General features: G+C 30.6%; 2 protein-coding genes across 4 annotated transcripts in view; one reads left to right on the top strand and one right to left on the bottom strand.

Annotated features, from left to right (window-relative positions):
- Positions 1-17,071, top strand: part of LOC125821974 (zinc finger CCCH domain-containing protein 1-like) — a 325,811-nt gene that overhangs the window by 282,210 nt on the left and 26,530 nt on the right. The gene's annotated exons all lie outside the window — the stretch shown is intronic.
- LOC125821968 (galactan beta-1,4-galactosyltransferase GALS3-like) lies at positions 7,937-11,271 on the bottom strand. The gene is made up of 2 exons (XM_049501329.1): positions 9,711-11,271; positions 7,937-8,579 (listed from the first exon to the last, which is right to left on the bottom strand). Exons 1-2 carry the CDS (start codon positions 10,901-10,903, stop codon positions 8,234-8,236), a joined length of 1,539 nt encoding a protein of 512 aa, XP_049357286.1. The 5' UTR covers positions 10,904-11,271; the 3' UTR covers positions 7,937-8,233.

Raw genomic sequence — 17,071 nt, 5'->3', positions numbered from 1 at the left:
CTTTCCTTAGGACATCTCCAACCCTGTCCTTTATTTTACTCTCCAAATATAGAGTTTTCTATTTATTCAGAGAACCAAGTGCAACCCAATTCTTTATTTTACTCTCTAAAAATTAATTTTTTCTCTCTCCTCAATATTATATTATTATTACTATTTCATTCTCATTTTCTTATTTCATAATATAAATCTTTTCTCTTTCTTTTTTTTTCAAATAATCACTTTATATATTTTACTCTTCAAATATAGAGTTCTCTATTTATTCAGAGAACCAAGTCCAATCCAATTATTTATTTTACTCTCTGAAAATGAATGTTCTTCTCTATTATTATTTCTATTTCATTCTCATTTTCTTATTTCATGATATAATTATTTCATGATATAAATCCTTTCTCTTTCTTTTTTTTTTTCAAATAATCACTTTATATAATTTTTATTTAATATAGAATTTTATTTTTTCAAATTCATTGTTTAATATAAAATTTATTTTATTCTAAATTTCTAAATAACATAAATTACAAGCTAATACATCCTTATGTTTCAATTTATGTGACTTACTTTTCTTTTTAGTAATCTCAAACATAATGACACATATAAGTAAAAATTTAACTATAAAATGTATATTTTACCTTTAATGAAATGATTTACAGCCACACAAATTTCTATCATTCATTTAGGACCACAAGTTTTTAAAAGTCATCCTTCCTTTCTTAAACTCCATGCCGAGTCAAACTACCTCACATGAAATGGGACGGAGGGAGTATTATATAATATACAAATTAATTGACAATTCAAAAAAAAGTGAAATCATGAATGAAATACAATTACATGAACATTACATAAATCAACAAGCACAACCGTAATCACAATCACAATAGTTCTCGGGATCATATACTATTTTTTTCTCGAATATTGTTAAATCTGGAAACGACCTACCGGATTACAAAATTATTGTTGTTATAAAATTATTCTGTTATGTATTCATAATTAATAGGGATAAAATGGTAAACTCACTATGTCATTAATTATTTTTTAATAAGTGTGTCAATTCAAAATTGAACAAGTAATTAGGAATAGAGGGAGTGGTACTTTTTATTTCACAAAAGTAATGCATAAATAATATTACTCTTCCTATTTTTCCTTGAGAATTATCGACCTTGAAAGTATGAATTTGATCAATATAGAAAAACTAAGTATTCTATTCATGTTCATCGGTCAAATTAATTAACTTATGTTCATTTATTGAAAACTAGACTTCAAGAAAACACTAAATAAATGTACAATGATAAACTTATCTAATCTTAAGGAGCATGAAACCTAAAATTGTTGGATTCGAAAGTGATTAGGGCGTCATACGAAAGCTTACAATTGCAAATCAAATGTCAATAAATTGGACAACACATAAAACTTTACTCTAAGCCATAATATTATTATTTGGTATGACCAATTGGTGTACATAATTAAAAACATAAAAATTGTAGAGAGAAAATCTCCCCGTAAACACAACTCTCTAAGTGTTTACATTGTGGATGCTATTGTGTTATGTAGGGGTGGCAAATGGGTGGTTTTGATCGGATTTGGATGGATTGAATATGGATTGAGTGAAAATGGATTGGATCACAATCCAGCCATATAAAATATGGGTAAATATGGATTTGATCAAATATGGTTTGGGTAGAATGGTTTTAACCCACTTTAATCTTTTAAAGCGAAAAAAAAATTGAATCAAAACACTGTTATGTATGATAATAGGGATTTTCAAACTTTTCCTCTAAGACCATCTCCAACCCACCTCTATTTTACTCTCCATTTTCTATATTTGGAGAGTAAAATAGAAAACGGGCTCTCCAACCACACTCTCAATTTCACTTTTTGATTATTTTATTATTATTTCTATTATTTTGTAATTAACATATTATTTTTTATATAAGGTCATTAATGAAATCTCTAATATTCGTAATTCTTTTTAAATGTAATATAACATTTTTAAAAATATGTTATTTGATATATACTGCTTTCATTCCGAATTAATAATATTTCAATTCTTTTTAAATTTTCTTCACTTTAATAGAATTTGATATTATTATTAATTTCAACTATGAAGAATGCACAAAAGTAAAATGATAAGATGAAAATTTTAATTTAAAAATATAATACATAACATAATAATTTATATACAAAATAATAATACGGTTGCGTAGATCTCGAAAAAATACGCAGATTGAAAAAAAAATCGCCTGAAACGGATTTCCGAGGCCAAAGTCATGACCATTTGAAATTTCACAAATTTGCAACTATTATTTTCAACTTCAATCTTTAATATGGTGAATTTTCAAATGATCATAACTTTGGGCTCGAATATCCGTTTGACACAAAAAAAAAAATTGATTCTTCGTATTTTTTCGAGATCTATTTGAAAAACTCATCCTTTTTATTTGATTTTATTATTTTTTGTTCTTAATATATATATATATATATATATATATATATATATAGAATAATTAGAAGACGTTTTTTGAAAAATTGGCTGAACCATAGATCTCAAAAAAATAAGCAGATTGAAAAAAAAATCGCCTGAAACGGACATCCGAGGCCAAAGTTATGACCGTTTGAAATTTCACAAATTTGCAACTATTATTTTCAACTTTCAATCTTTAATATGGTGAATTTTCAAATGATCGTAACTTTGGGCTCGAATATCCGTTTGACGCAAAAAAAATTGATTCTTCGTATTTTTTCGAGATCTATTTGAAAAACGCATCCCCTTTATTTGATTTTATTAATATTTTTCTTAATAAATTTCTATTTATATAGAATAATTAGAAGACGTTTTTCTAAAAATTGGCTCGATCAAACCGCCTTACGGCAGTTTCGTTGCATAGATCTCAAAAAAATACGCAGATTGAAAAAAAAATCGACTGAAACGGACATCCGAGGCCAAAGTTATGACCGTTTGAAATTTCACAAATTTGCAACTATTATTTTCAACTTTCAATCTTTAATATGGTGAATTTTCAAATGATCGTAACTTTGGGCTCGAATATCCGTTTGACGCAAAAAAAAATTTGATTCTTCGTATTTTTTTGAGATCTATTTGAAAAACTCATCCTTTTTATTTGATTTTATTTATTTTTTTCTTAATATATATAGAATAATTAGAAGACGTTTTTCTAAAAATTGGCTCAATCAAACCGCCTTATGGCAGTTTCGTTGCGTAGATCTCGAAAAAATACGCAGATTGAAGAAAAAAAATCGCCTGAAACGGACTTCCGAGGCCAAGTTATGACCGTTTAAAATTTCACAAATTTGCAACTATTATTTTCAACTTTCAATCTTTAATATGGTGAATCTTCAAATGATCGTAACTTTGGGCTCGAATATCCGTTTGACGGAAAAAAAAAATTGATTCTTCGTATTTTTTCGAGATCTATTTGAAAAACTCATCCTTTTTATTCTTAATATATATATAATAATTAGAAGACATTTTTCTAAAAATTGGCTCGATCAAACCGCCTTATGGCAGTTTGGTTGCGTAGATCTCGAAAAAATACGTTGATTGAAGTTATGACCATTTGAAGTTTCACAAATTTCAAACTGATACCTCACGTTGCCCAAGGACCATCCTATACCTTGCCGTGATATAGGACCTTACTTAACTTTAGCTCTGAAGTGTTTTAAACACATCTTTCTTTAGTTTGAGATAATTGCTCAAAGCTTTAGCCCAAAGGCTCTCTTGGAAAACATAGTTCCTTTCTTACTCAAATGTAAAAACATTTATAAACTTCTTTAGGGAATACATAGTTCCCTAGTAACTCTTGAGAAAAAGAACTCAACTCTATACTCTTTACTTTGCTTGAAACTTGAGCCTTAAAACGAAGTTTAGACGTTTAGTAAAGACTCTTGAAAAAAAAACTAAGGACATAAAAAATATTACATAATATATATTTTTAATAAACACGATACGTAAATGGAATAGAGAGAGTAACGGAGGACAAATATGAGAGAGGCAAAGAGACAAATCTGCCGACAAAAGTAAAATGGGAAATTAGCGGAAAATTGAGTAATCCCTTTCGCCATGAATTCTCGTCGACATGAACCCGTGTGCTTAAATTACTCTTCGGTCACAGATTTTCTACGATGCAAACAAAAATAATACTCCGTCCGATTCATATTATTTTATCTTTATTTGTTTCAATTTACATGACATATTTTGAATTTTAAGATTTAAATAAGTCTATTTTTTATCGTAAATTTTTAAATAATTTGATTGTTAATTATTGTGACTTAGACTTTTTGTTGTTTACAAATATATAAATTTTATTTTAAATTATTTGGCTCTCAAAAAATAAAATGTGTCACATAAATTGAGACATAGGAGTAGATGAATTGTCGGGACATTTTCATAGTTTAAAATAAGAGCAACTTTCACATATAGCAAACACAAAATTCATATTTGTATGTTATAGCAAAGTTTGCATAATTGCGCTCCATAGCAAACATATTTATGTATAATTCGCTATACATATACAAAAAAAAACAATTGTATAATCTGTTTTGGTATACATATACAAAAAGATCAATTGTATAAAGTGAGAGAGGCGAGTGAGCGAGCGACATCTGGGAGAGGGGAGAGAGGGGAACGACAATATATGTATATATACAATTTTCACGCATTTTATACATTTGCGTTTTTGTATAAAGTGAGAGAGCAAGATCTGGGAGAGGGGAGAGAGGGGAACGAAAATATATGTATATATACAATTTTCTCTCGCTTTATACAAACACAGACGCACTTTATACACTTGTGTTTGTATAAAAAACGAGAGAGGCGAGGGAGAGAACGAGAGTGGCGAGCGAGATTCACCAGGAGAGAGGTGAAATAGCAACAGTTTGCTATGAGGTACAATTAAATCAAACTATATTTATAGTATTTAATTTGAATTAATAGTTTGCTATTATATACAATTTTCCCTTAAAATAAATAAATAAATTATTTAAAGTTAAATAAAATTATTGAGACTATTTTTATATTTATTTTTTATTTAATGAATTTCTTAAATATTTTATATTTTCTAGGAAACTATAGTGTGATAACAATAAAAGAAGTGATAACGAAAAATAATTTTTAATTTGTGTGGTTAACTATTTTTCTTGAAGAGTATATTGTACCCGACAAATCACTTAATATGAAATAGAGGAAGTCAATAGATACTCCTAGTAGAGTAATAAATTTCAGAAATTTAAATTGAATGGAAAACAACTCCAACCTCCACATCCTTGTATCGACATTATTATTAACGGTGAAGATTCATCCAGTAAACTCCACCAGCTACCACATTCACTGCTCCCAACTCTTCTTTTCATCTATTATTATGGCTGATTTACTATCTTCGTCTATTTTTAATTGTCATGTTTTTCTTTTTTAGAGTCAAACGATAAGTATTTTGACTAATATTTTACGATGTATTTTTTCATCACATTGATATGTAAAAAAATTGCAATTTATAATACTTTTCGTATAGTTTTTGAATATCTAAATTTTTTAACTAAAGTATCGAATTAATGTAATCTATTTAACTTTGAAAATTAATTATATTGACTTTCGAAAACACAATATAACAATTAAAAGTGAATAGAGTGAGTAGTTGTTTATGATAAATGGCAGAGCACTCTCTGTCTATGGTCCCAATGTCTACCAACCTCAGGGAAACTCTTATTCCAAAAAATCACTTGAGCTCCGCTTTAATTGAATTGATCACAGTTGTATTAAACTCCATTGGTCCCCTCTTTTGAACTGACATTATATTATATCCTCCATACACAACACTCCATCACCATGCTGTTTTGGGCCCACTCAGTCTCGTAGCCACATGTGGTTAAGGATGATTGATTGAATACACTTTATCGAAAAATTATAACAAATATGTCAAATTGTATAAATCTTGAATATTCTTTATGAAATTTCTGACTTGTACTAATAACTGCTTTTAGTAGAGAGCGATTTAAATAAAATTTTCAGTGTCAATCCAAATTAGTCGAATGTGAAAACAAAAGGGGTTTGGGGACCAATCTTTTCCGATTCATTCGCAGCTCATCAAATTTGCAATTTCTACAGTATATTTTGTTTCTTTCTCTCTTCTTGAATATTAAGAATGAAAACCAAATACACCTAAATACAGTGAACAACTACCATGCAACCATTGATATGCTATAAAGGCAAAACAACAACTGGGAGACAGAAATGAGGGGCACAAAGGAGAATTAACATTCTACCAAATTTTTGTGTATGGAGCATAGGTTAATCAAAGAAATAGCTGTGTACACATGCAAGGTACTCTAATTAACACACATCCTCATCATGCCCAGTGCGGTTTTCTTTTAACGTACCTAAGCTCAGTCTTAATCATACGTTATCACATTTCATTTTGAGACCGTTGGTTTTACACAAGTAGCCAAAAATTGACAAATGGCATCACACCTATCGAAAATACTCATATGATTGAAGTACACTCGAAGGCTTCCAGTATTTTCTTCAATAATTGCAATTATGGGTCCATCAAAGATCTAAGCAAAGTCGGTATGAAGGGAAAAGGAAAAAAAAACTGCTCAAATTGGGGTGTAACTTTCTTGCCTGCCAATCCAAGAAAATGCTAATGCATAATATATTTAATAATGTGCACAATTACACACTTAAACATTACTTGTTTGACATAAACAAAAGGTACTATTAAGAGGAAATACCAACCCTTTTGGCCTTGGACAATGAAAGAAAAAGCAAAAGCATTCCCCATAACTAAGCATCAATCCATGATTCATGATCATCAACTTATTCAAATCCAATCATCTAACTGGAATGCTTGGACACTTATTCAAGTTCTTAGCACTAAGCTTGTTGTACTCTGAATGATGAACTTGAAAAGAGATGGCACCTAAGCCTAACTCAACCCCAAAAAATAGTTCATGAGGAGAGAATTGTCTAAGTCTATATAAGCAGACTGTCAGTATACTTTTATCCACTTTAACATCCCTGCCACGCCCAGGCCCAACTGTAGTGTGAGTCAAAAGCCCAAAACAGGGACTGTCAGTGTACTTTTACCCACTCTAACACCCCTGTCACGCCCAGGCCCATCTGGAGCGTGAATCAAGAGCCCAAAACAGGAATGGACCTGACTCTAATGTACCATATACAAGATAGGAAAAAATACTGAAATACACGTCTTATGTTTTCCTTATTTCCAATATTCCCTTCTATTTCTAAAAACCTCTAAAATCCCTTATTTCTTTAATGTATCCGCGATACATATTATGTATCCGATTTATGTTATAATGTATCCGAGCTCCATATTATGTGTGCGATTTGTGTTGCTTTTTAAGAAATTAATGTAATTACAAACTAAGCTTGTTGTACTCTGAATGTTCAGATGAACCTGAAAAGAGATGGCACCTAAGCCTAACTCAACCCCAAAAATTAGATCATAAGGAGAGAATTGTCCAAATTTATATAAGCAGACTGTCAGTATATTTTTATCCACTCTAACATCCCTGTCACGCCCAGGCCCAACTGTAGCGTGAATCAAGAGCCTAAAATAGGGACTGTTAGTGTACTTTTACCCACTCTAACACCCTTGTCACGCCCAGGCCCATCTGGAGCGTGAATCAAGATAGGCGGCACCTAGTCCAAATCCATGTAAGCAGACCACCAATCCATTCTCCAACCAACATGAGACTTTTTCCAACTCTAACAAAACCAGATCTGACCACTAATCAAGAACACCCCAAAAGAAAGAATGAAAAAGTGAGTTAAGGGCCCTCTGGAAAAGCACCAAACCAAGATAATCATTTTTCTAATATGATTCAGTTATATTTTTCTACATGCCAGTTGTGTGTTGATAAGAGGTGGGAGGCCCCTTGACACCGACAAGCATAATTAAATCCAGCCAATTTTTTGGCAAAAGAAACCCATACTAGTGAAAGACAGCGAATTAAATAGTGTTATAAACAAGACAAAACAGTACAAAAACACCCTGTAATTCTACAAATAAAAATAAACGAATCACATACTAATATGCTTGTCACTGTTGTTTCTATACCCATGCTTCTATTCCAAAAAGTATAAGAAAATTTTATCATACAGAAATGAACAAGAGAAGAATATATATGTATATAGCTCTAACCAAAGAAACTTAAAAGTAATAACACATGTTGAAAAGAAAAGAAAGCACAGGCACTGTTGACCTCATTGCCGCGTTCTTTGTAATGTAGTGCCAATCATCTTAAGTTCGAATCTCTTAACAGTTGCAGCAACATCTCTCATTGTATAGTCAACATTATAAGGGATACCGTCAACAGTGATTGCCGTGGTGTTGACCAGCTGCCGGCATGGTTCACGGCTCTCTGCGATGGTCCCGTGATAGTGGAAGTACTTGATACGCCCTTCTGTCTTGTGTGTTGTCTTGCCTACTGTATTCTGAGACATATGCACACCGTTGGCGATCACATTGCGAGGTTGTACTGCATATTTTCGATCCCTCCTAATACCCGTCTTCACGTCCTTGTACACTAGCTTCTCAAACCCCCATTTTCTGCAGCCAAATTAGCATTGAATCATCAGTTAAAGTGTTTGAATTCAAGAAATTTCAGCACACACATTACATAAACTTGATGCAAAATATATAAAGCAAAAACGATTGTTAGTTGAAACGACTTGTCAAAACCCACAAATCGTTTTCTTTTATCCAGTCTTCTAGTCTATCAAAATCAAACATACCATATACGAACAGTAAACTCAATTATTCAAAGATACAATTTTTACTCACTATCATACGAGCCTCGAAGTCAATTCATCACTATAAGAACGCTCAGTCACAACTAGGTAATGACAACTATATATAAAAGAAAACCAACTATAGTTGGTTATGAGCATTAAGTATATAAATTTTTTCAGGACAGCTAACTTGGTCTAGGTTCCAATTCCAAGCACCGTGGAAAAAACATTTGATCCAGCTAAACAGGTCTCATTAAGGTAAATAGAGTATTGACAAATTAAGACAGCTACGCTTCCACTAGAGCAATACAAAATAAGGCATTAATCATATTTTCAGCCAAGATCACAAGACTAATCACCAAACTAAAGTAGCAATCAAGAATTCCTTTACTCGTGAACAGTCTAATAATTCATCAGAGCATCTCAATTATCTAGCACTACAAGACATCAACAAATAAAGTTCAAAACCCCCTAGTCAATAAAATATAAGCAGAATATCTACCCATCTGCTACGGAGTTACCTAGTACTTGGTGCTAGAGGAGGTGGAAGGTACCCGTGGAATTAGTCAAAAGCAGGCCCGGACACCACGGTCATCAAGAAAATAATAATCTAACCATCTCCTAATCATGCCATTTCAGATGCTCTGTAACAGAGAAAGAACTCATGTCTAGAGAAACCACAATCAACATAACATGATCAATATTGTTTAATCTCTCAAAGATACTCGACAAATTTGCTTAATTACTCCAAATTGGGATGGTTGATTTAGTTCAAGTATCAAAATTCTTTATCTCAATTAAAAATACCAGCACGGGTCAATGGAAATTCAGCATCTTGAATGTTTGTTGAGAAACATGTTGACCAATTCGAGCTTCGAATGCATAAGTAAACGCCAAAATGAATTCAAATAAGAAATTAACAAGTTGAATAGGAGTTTGGAAGGGATACCTGTAGGATTTACCGCGGTCCTCTTCGAGACAAAGCTTGTTAGACATTGGCATCTGTTCAATGGTGAACTGTGTAAAATCCGATAAAGATTTCACTACAGATTTAATGGTGCTCTTCTTGGGTACAAAAATGTACTCATCCACATCAAAGAAGAACATCCATTTAGCTTGAAACTTATATCTCTGTAAGCAATCATTGACAATAAGGAACTGATTATGATAGTACCCATCAAATCTCTCTTGGTCCCTAATATCCTGTAATGTAACGTATCCTTTATCCATCCATGGCTTAAGCACCTCCATTACCCCCTTATGTACACCTCCAGCATCGTGAATTACGAAATGGGACTTCTCTCCGAACAGCCTAACGTGAAATGCCAGCCACTCTCTTACTCTCTGTGGGCTCAAGTTCCCGTACAGAGACGACCCGCAGTAGAAGAAATCATACTTTGGGGGAGCTTCATATACGGAAGTAAAGTTGACGAAATCCTGTCCCGTTTCCGACAATGCCTCGAAAGTGTCGGTGGTGTTAAAGTTAGTGTCGCCGCCGCCGTTAGTGGTGGCGTGAACGAGGAGTTTTCCGCCAGTTTCACCGTTGCCAACTGGTACAGGGAAAGTGCAATTTATGACAAGCACAGTATAAACCCTGCCATAACCCCAGTCCGGGAGGATCTTGTGACCAACGACGGAGATGGGGTTTTTCTGTTTATGAGAAGAAACCCACTCACAACGGTAACTGGGTTTGCCATAGACGTGAAGAGGCTTTGAACCTAAACCCATTACAGCAAAAGTGTTATAACCTCCTCTATAAGCAGACATCAGAATAAAATTGTACGCGGCGGAGCCAAAAGGGTTGAAAGCTCTCTTAACGACGCCGTTTTGTAGCAGTCTGTCTTTCTCCAACGACGGCGGCTCCGGTGGTGGAGTAGCAGCACTCGTCGGTGGTGGAGTAGTAGCAGATGGGGTTGATGAATTAGTAGCGTTTAAGTGGGAAACAAAGTGAAGTGGGGCGGCGGGAGTAGAAATACAGCTGCCAAGATCTATAGGGGAGAAAGAAATTAAACGAGAAGGGATATAGTGAAGAAGTGTAATAAGAGAACAGAGAAAAAGAAGAACAGTAAGAAGAAGCTTAAGCTCAGCAGCACAATTCCAAACAACACCAACGAACATCCTCCGTTCTTTCTCCTTACTCATACTGAAAGATAAAGATAAGCAGACGACAGAGCAGTAGAGATAGATAAGAAGAAAAAAAAAAAAGGAAGAGAAGGCAGACAGGCTTTTGGTTATTCTAGAGTATATCTAGATGTCTCTTCTTTACAATGCTACTGCTTCTTTTCCAGTATTCTCTCTCTATCTCTCTCTCTCTATACTGAAATCAGCGTTGTGAGAAGGTGATTTGTGTTCTTATAAATCAACAATGGTGATTTCTGCAATTTAATTATGAAAGGGAAAGGATGGCTGCTATAATTTTGGGACTAAATAATAAGTATGCTGTAATAACGTGGACATAGTGATTTATTAGGACTAATTGCCGACGGTGATGGCCTAATTACCCGTAAAACTCGACTAAAGTAAAATTAAAGAGATGCCCTAGCCCTAGGTTTGTCTAAACAATTATTCTCTCTTTATTTTAATCTTTTACTTTTCCTAAAACTTTTCTAATTGGGCGCGGAGCTAGTAAGAGTTAAACTATATTTGGTGAAAAATTATACTAGTGTTTACTTCTTCATAGTTTGATTTGAATACAAGTTATATTAGAATTACTTTGGTATGTTATATTAAAATAACATGTATTTTGATGATTTTTAAAATTAAATTGTTTATTAATAAGAATACTAGTCATCTTATTTAGTAGAATTTTTTTTTTAATGGATCTTAAATTTTTTTTCTTTGATCATTTTACAATTTTGTAATGGGATAATCTACTTGAGTGTTATTATTTCAACCTCTAGCAAAAATAATTTATCACAATACTAATTACTAGTCAGGTAATAGATAAACAACATTAAACTTTTATTGGACTATATTGACTTATACATTATATCAAAAGATCCCTAAAAAGAAAAAAAATAATAATACTAAAATAGATTTGACGTTTAAATCATCAATTTACTTTTAAAAATAGATAAATAAAATTACTTGTTTTTGTATCGGAAAATTAGTTATTTTTTCTTATTTTAAAACAAAAACTCATCTAAATCATAATGCGATATATTTGATCTTTTTTAATAACGTGACACTTTATTTTTGAAGACGGTTATAAAATATATCAAACTCAACAAATATTAACTAAATTGTCTAAGATCTAGTTTTACATTCCACTCCCTTTGTACTCTATACATTCACATTATCCTTGTAATATAATATAATCTCTTGTTTCTTATATATTGTTTGTTTTATTACACGCTTTTGTTCCACGGTAATTGTACCTTTTGAAGCTAATTTATCTTATTAGCTTTTGTTTCTATTAGAGAAAATAATATATTTAATTTTAATATTATTTAATTTCTTATTTAGTACTTAGTATTTTTAATTCATTTATTATATAACCAATATAAGTATTTATTAGTTATACATCATATTTAATTTCATTTTTATATATAGTAAATTATGAAATTAATAATACAATATATTATTTCTATTAATACACTATTCGTACTATCATGCTTATTATATATAGTATGTTATGACATTAATACCACGTAATATCATTTTTATTTTGATACACCATATTAAATATTATTCTTATTTTAATATATTCAATTAATTTATTATAATAATAAATAAATAAAAATTAATTACTTTTATACACTCTATCAAACAATCTGATAAGAATATATTTTTACTTTTGTCAAAACAATAAAAGAGAGAGAATTTTGTTGGAAAAAGAAAGACGAAAGAAAGTAGTCTTTAGGTACTACTAGTTGAAGGAATCAAAAGCAAAAGGAAAAGTAATAGGTGGAAAAAGGTGTTTAATACTCTTCAATGAGAGGCAACCTTGGAATTATTAGGTTGTATTTATTAATAATGGAATTATTTAATTTAAGAATAATTTCATCTTTGAATATTTTAATTATTCAATTATAATATATTATTTTTTTGCATAGAATTATTCTCTCATAATTTAATGGGAATTATTTAATAACACTAAACAAATAAAGTTATGTATGAATTTAAAAATATTTTGCCCGTCCAACTAATTGTTTCAATTATTTTTTCAAGTCATTCCAACCAAACATTGTATTTTTGTGTCAGGATTATGTTTTGCTAATATTTTCTGACCAAACAATCCGCAGAGTAAATTTTTTACAATTATAGTATTATTATTGATGTAATATTAGGCATAATAAATTTAAATAATGGACCGCGTATGAAATGCTATTGTTTCTTATGTATTTGGAAAAGAATGGCTAAATAAACACATATTAAGTTTTTAGAAATATATCAGTATTATTGCATCATCCATTCTAAATATAACTAAAGTCATTCACTTTTTTCTTAATTATTATGAAAATAATCATTATATGATAGATTTCAATAGAAAACTGGAAAATAAGAACAGGTAATTGAGTTCAATAATTTCTCATAAAGAATTATTAGGAAGAAATTGAAGTGACATTTCATATATATAATAATAAAAATTGAGTGATATTAATGAACATGATAAACTTGGTCTAATCATGTGAAAGAAACAAATAATTTGGTACGCAATGTCTCAACTTATCTTCATGCATGTTAGCATATGGCTCACAAGCCACAAATCAAGTGAGTTGTTGTTGCTTGAATGAAATGTTAATATTAATGAATTTTGCGTAATATTAGAGCAAATCTGATAAATATAAAATTAAAAAGGCTTGAAATTGAATAATTGATAAGAATTTTCACGTGCCTATAATAGTTAATTATCACTTGTTTCCTGGTGTAACTAGGAAAATAAAAAGAAATGCAGTATTTCTATTTTTGGTTGAAAATAGTTACATATGTGTACCTCACTTTGAGTGGAAGAAAAGCTTTTACTTTTCCCACTCTCCCACTTTATCACCTCATAATATATTATGAGTGATTCCTCTTTAACTTTTTATTAAATTACTAGTTACAGTAGCCCGTGTTAGCACGGACTCAACATATATTTTTATTTTTTATTTTAATTTATGTGACATTAATAAAATTTCAACGGTCAAATAATTTTTTTTGTATGTTCTTTAAATTTTAAGTTGTTGATTATTGTGGTTAATAATACTTTATATGTAATTTTCAATATTCTCTTTGTCCCAATTTATGTGTCATTGATAGAATTTCGAAAGTCAAGAAAATTTTGTATATGTCTTTTAGATTTTGAAGTTATTTAATTATTATGAGTTATAGTACATTTTACGTATATGTTACTTTTTCTATCCCAAACTATGTGACATTAGTAGAATTTTGAGAGTTGATCAAATTTTTTGTATGTCCTTTAAATTTTGAAGTTGCTAATTATTGTGTGATTTGTAGTACGTTTCATGTTATTTAAAATAATATATGTTATTTCCTCTATCCTAATTTATATGGCACTAATAGATTTTGAGCTTCAACCAAATTTTATAGATGTGTTTATAATATTTTAGGGTTTAATTACCTCTTTTTGATTTTTAATCCATTAATATGTTTTCTTCACAATTATCAGTAGAGCTACCTTTCAGTGTTAATGGTTTAGCAACATACCCTTAAAAGAACATACCAACGAAAGCTTCCTCTTATTGCTTATTGTGCGTATTATTAAGTAAAAAGTATTATAATTAATTCTACTAAAGATTCACTAATTGAATGCTGAGAGAAATTAATTAATGTGAGAAAAGTACTGAAAGAAAGACTTAATCCTACTCCATCCGTCCAATAATTATTGTCTATTATACTATTTTGAAATGTCCTACAATACTTGTCCACTTTATAAAATCAATGGATAGTTTACCCCTTATCATTAATTATAGTCATTTTTCAATTATATTTTTTAATACATTATATTTATTATATTTAAAGAATGATATAGTAATATTACTCTTTTATTTATAATTTCTTAAAAAATGTATAAAGTCAATACTGGGGAAATATTATTGGAGAGAGAATAGTTGATATCAGTCACCAAAACAATACAACTAAGTAGTAATAAGTGGGGCCCATGTTTTCAGAAAGTTGTGCGAATTATTTGTAGTTTTAAGGGGACAAATTAGTCCAATAGATAAAAAAAAATGAAATGCAGCTACACTACTCCTTTAACTAACCAATTGAATTACATTTTTTCATGTGAAATTACAAAAGTAACATATGAGGAATTTTTTGTCAATTCCCATAAACGGGAAGCTCCTCACATTCACTCTTATTAATAGTAGTAATATAATAATTTTCAAAGTTAAATTAGATTGTATTAATTTGATATTTTAAACAAAAAATTTAAATATGCAAAATCTATACAAAAAGTACTATAAATTGTAATTTTTTGCATATGAATATGATGAAAAAACACATTGTAAAATATTAGTTAAAATTCTTATAATTTGAGTCTAAAAAGGAAATCATAACAATTAAAAGTGTATAGAGAGAGTAATAAATAGGTAATTAAATTTCAAGAAGTTTAAAATAAAAGGTTGAAAAAAAGAATTAGAGAGACAACATATATTGAAAATTGAAAACATATAAATAATAAATGGGCCCAAATGAGGTCTAACTTTTCGGCTAATAAAGTAGTAGGTAATTAATGGTGTTAAATTGTCCAATAATATAAATTTTAAAGGTACAACCATAAAAGAAGAATGTACAACACTATCTAAGCACATATCATCCAACACTTGTCATGTGCTAAGTAGTAGATATTCCACTTATTATATATAGTAATAAATTGTCCAATAATATAAATTTTAAAGGTACAACTATAAAAGAAGAATGTACAACACTATCTAAGCACATATCATCCAACACTTGTCATGTGTTAAGTAGTAGATATTCCCACTTATTATATATATATATATATATATATATATATATATATATATATACCAATATAATATGCGTTTAAATTAAATATAATATGCGTTTAAATTAATAAAAAGATGTAAATAAATAAGAGTAAGAATTTAGATTTAAACAAAGAGGATAGCTTCTGTCAAGATGATGTAAGCTGCGGTTGTAAAATTGCGGTTGTAAAATCCTACTCAGTACTCCCTCTTCCTGTTCCGTTATCTAGTATTAGTAGTTTTTTGTTGCTGAATCCATGTAATTTCTCCCAAAATTACTTTTTTTTTTTTTTTTTTTTCACTGTTCATCTCTTTACCTTACTCCTTTCATCTCTTTTCTTTACCCATTTTCTTAGCACCTGCTTCTTTAACCACACCCTGGGATTCACAGTCCTTTTGGTTTTCTGACCATGGCGGACTTTCAACATCCCTAGGTATTTACAGGTTAATCTATCGGGGTTACTAAGAGGATAGAGAACTAACCATTTACTAAGAATAAATCAAAGAGTGAACATGTTAACGAAAATCATAATAGCATATCATAATAATATGAACATCATATCATATATACACACATAATAACATACACAATAATAACATAGTACATACACTTCGGGAGAAGATTACTAGGATCTAGAAAACAGATAACTACTTACATGATAATGGTCGGAATGAGGTTTCCCTTTCGGGAGTCCCCGAAGTGACCTTGCAGGTACTTGTAGGAAAATAAACACTCACACTCTTTGTACAAACACAACAAACACTTACTCACTTTTTATTTTAAAGGGAAGGGGAATATGTAAACTATTACTTAGAAATATTTAAGCTTTTGCTCTCTGCTCTGCACTTCGCTCTATATCTTTTCTTGTAATATGGTTCTATTTATAGAAGTCCATCCGGATTTGAAATTCGGATTTCAATTTCTAAAAACTTTCTTCACCTGCCGGGTGCTCTTTGGGCCCCATCGTCACATGGCTTTGTGAAACCTTTGTTGAAATTGAGTGTCCTTCTTTGTCTTCTTGTGATAGTGGAGTGGTGTCCTTCTTTTGTCTTCTTGTGATAGTGGAGTAGTGGACATGTAGTGGAGTTTCTTTATCATAATGGACTTGTAGTGGAGTCTTGTAGTGGAGTCTTGTAGTTGATGAAGGCTTGTGATGTCACTGCTTACATGGATTCAGCAACAAAAAACTACTAATACTAGATAACGGAACAGGAAGAGGGAGTACTGAGTAGGATTTTACAACCGCAATTTTACAACCGCAGCTTACATCATCTTGACAGAAGCTATCCTCTTTGTTTAAATCTAAATTCTTACTCTTATTTATTTACATCTTTTTATTAATTTAAACGCATATTATATTTAATTTAAACGCAT

This window comes from Solanum verrucosum, unplaced genomic scaffold (assembly GCF_900185275.1).
Source record: "Solanum verrucosum unplaced genomic scaffold, falcon-dt-bn FXZP01000103.1, whole genome shotgun sequence".
NCBI lineage: Eukaryota > Viridiplantae > Streptophyta > Magnoliopsida > Solanales > Solanaceae > Solanum > Solanum verrucosum.
Note: the sequence above shows the minus strand (reverse complement) of the source record. Positions and strands in the feature narration are given on the sequence as shown.

Bases quoted from the DNA above. Each gene is read 5' to 3' on its own strand.
- LOC125821968 (XM_049501329.1), bottom strand. From the start codon at position 10,903: ATGAGTAAGGAGAAAGAACGGAGGATGTTCGTTGGTGTTGTTTGGAAT. The intron at 8,580-9,710 runs GTATCCCTTCCA...ATTTGGCTGCAG, and splicing joins GACCGCGGTAAATCCTACAG to AAAATGGGGGTTTGAGAAGC.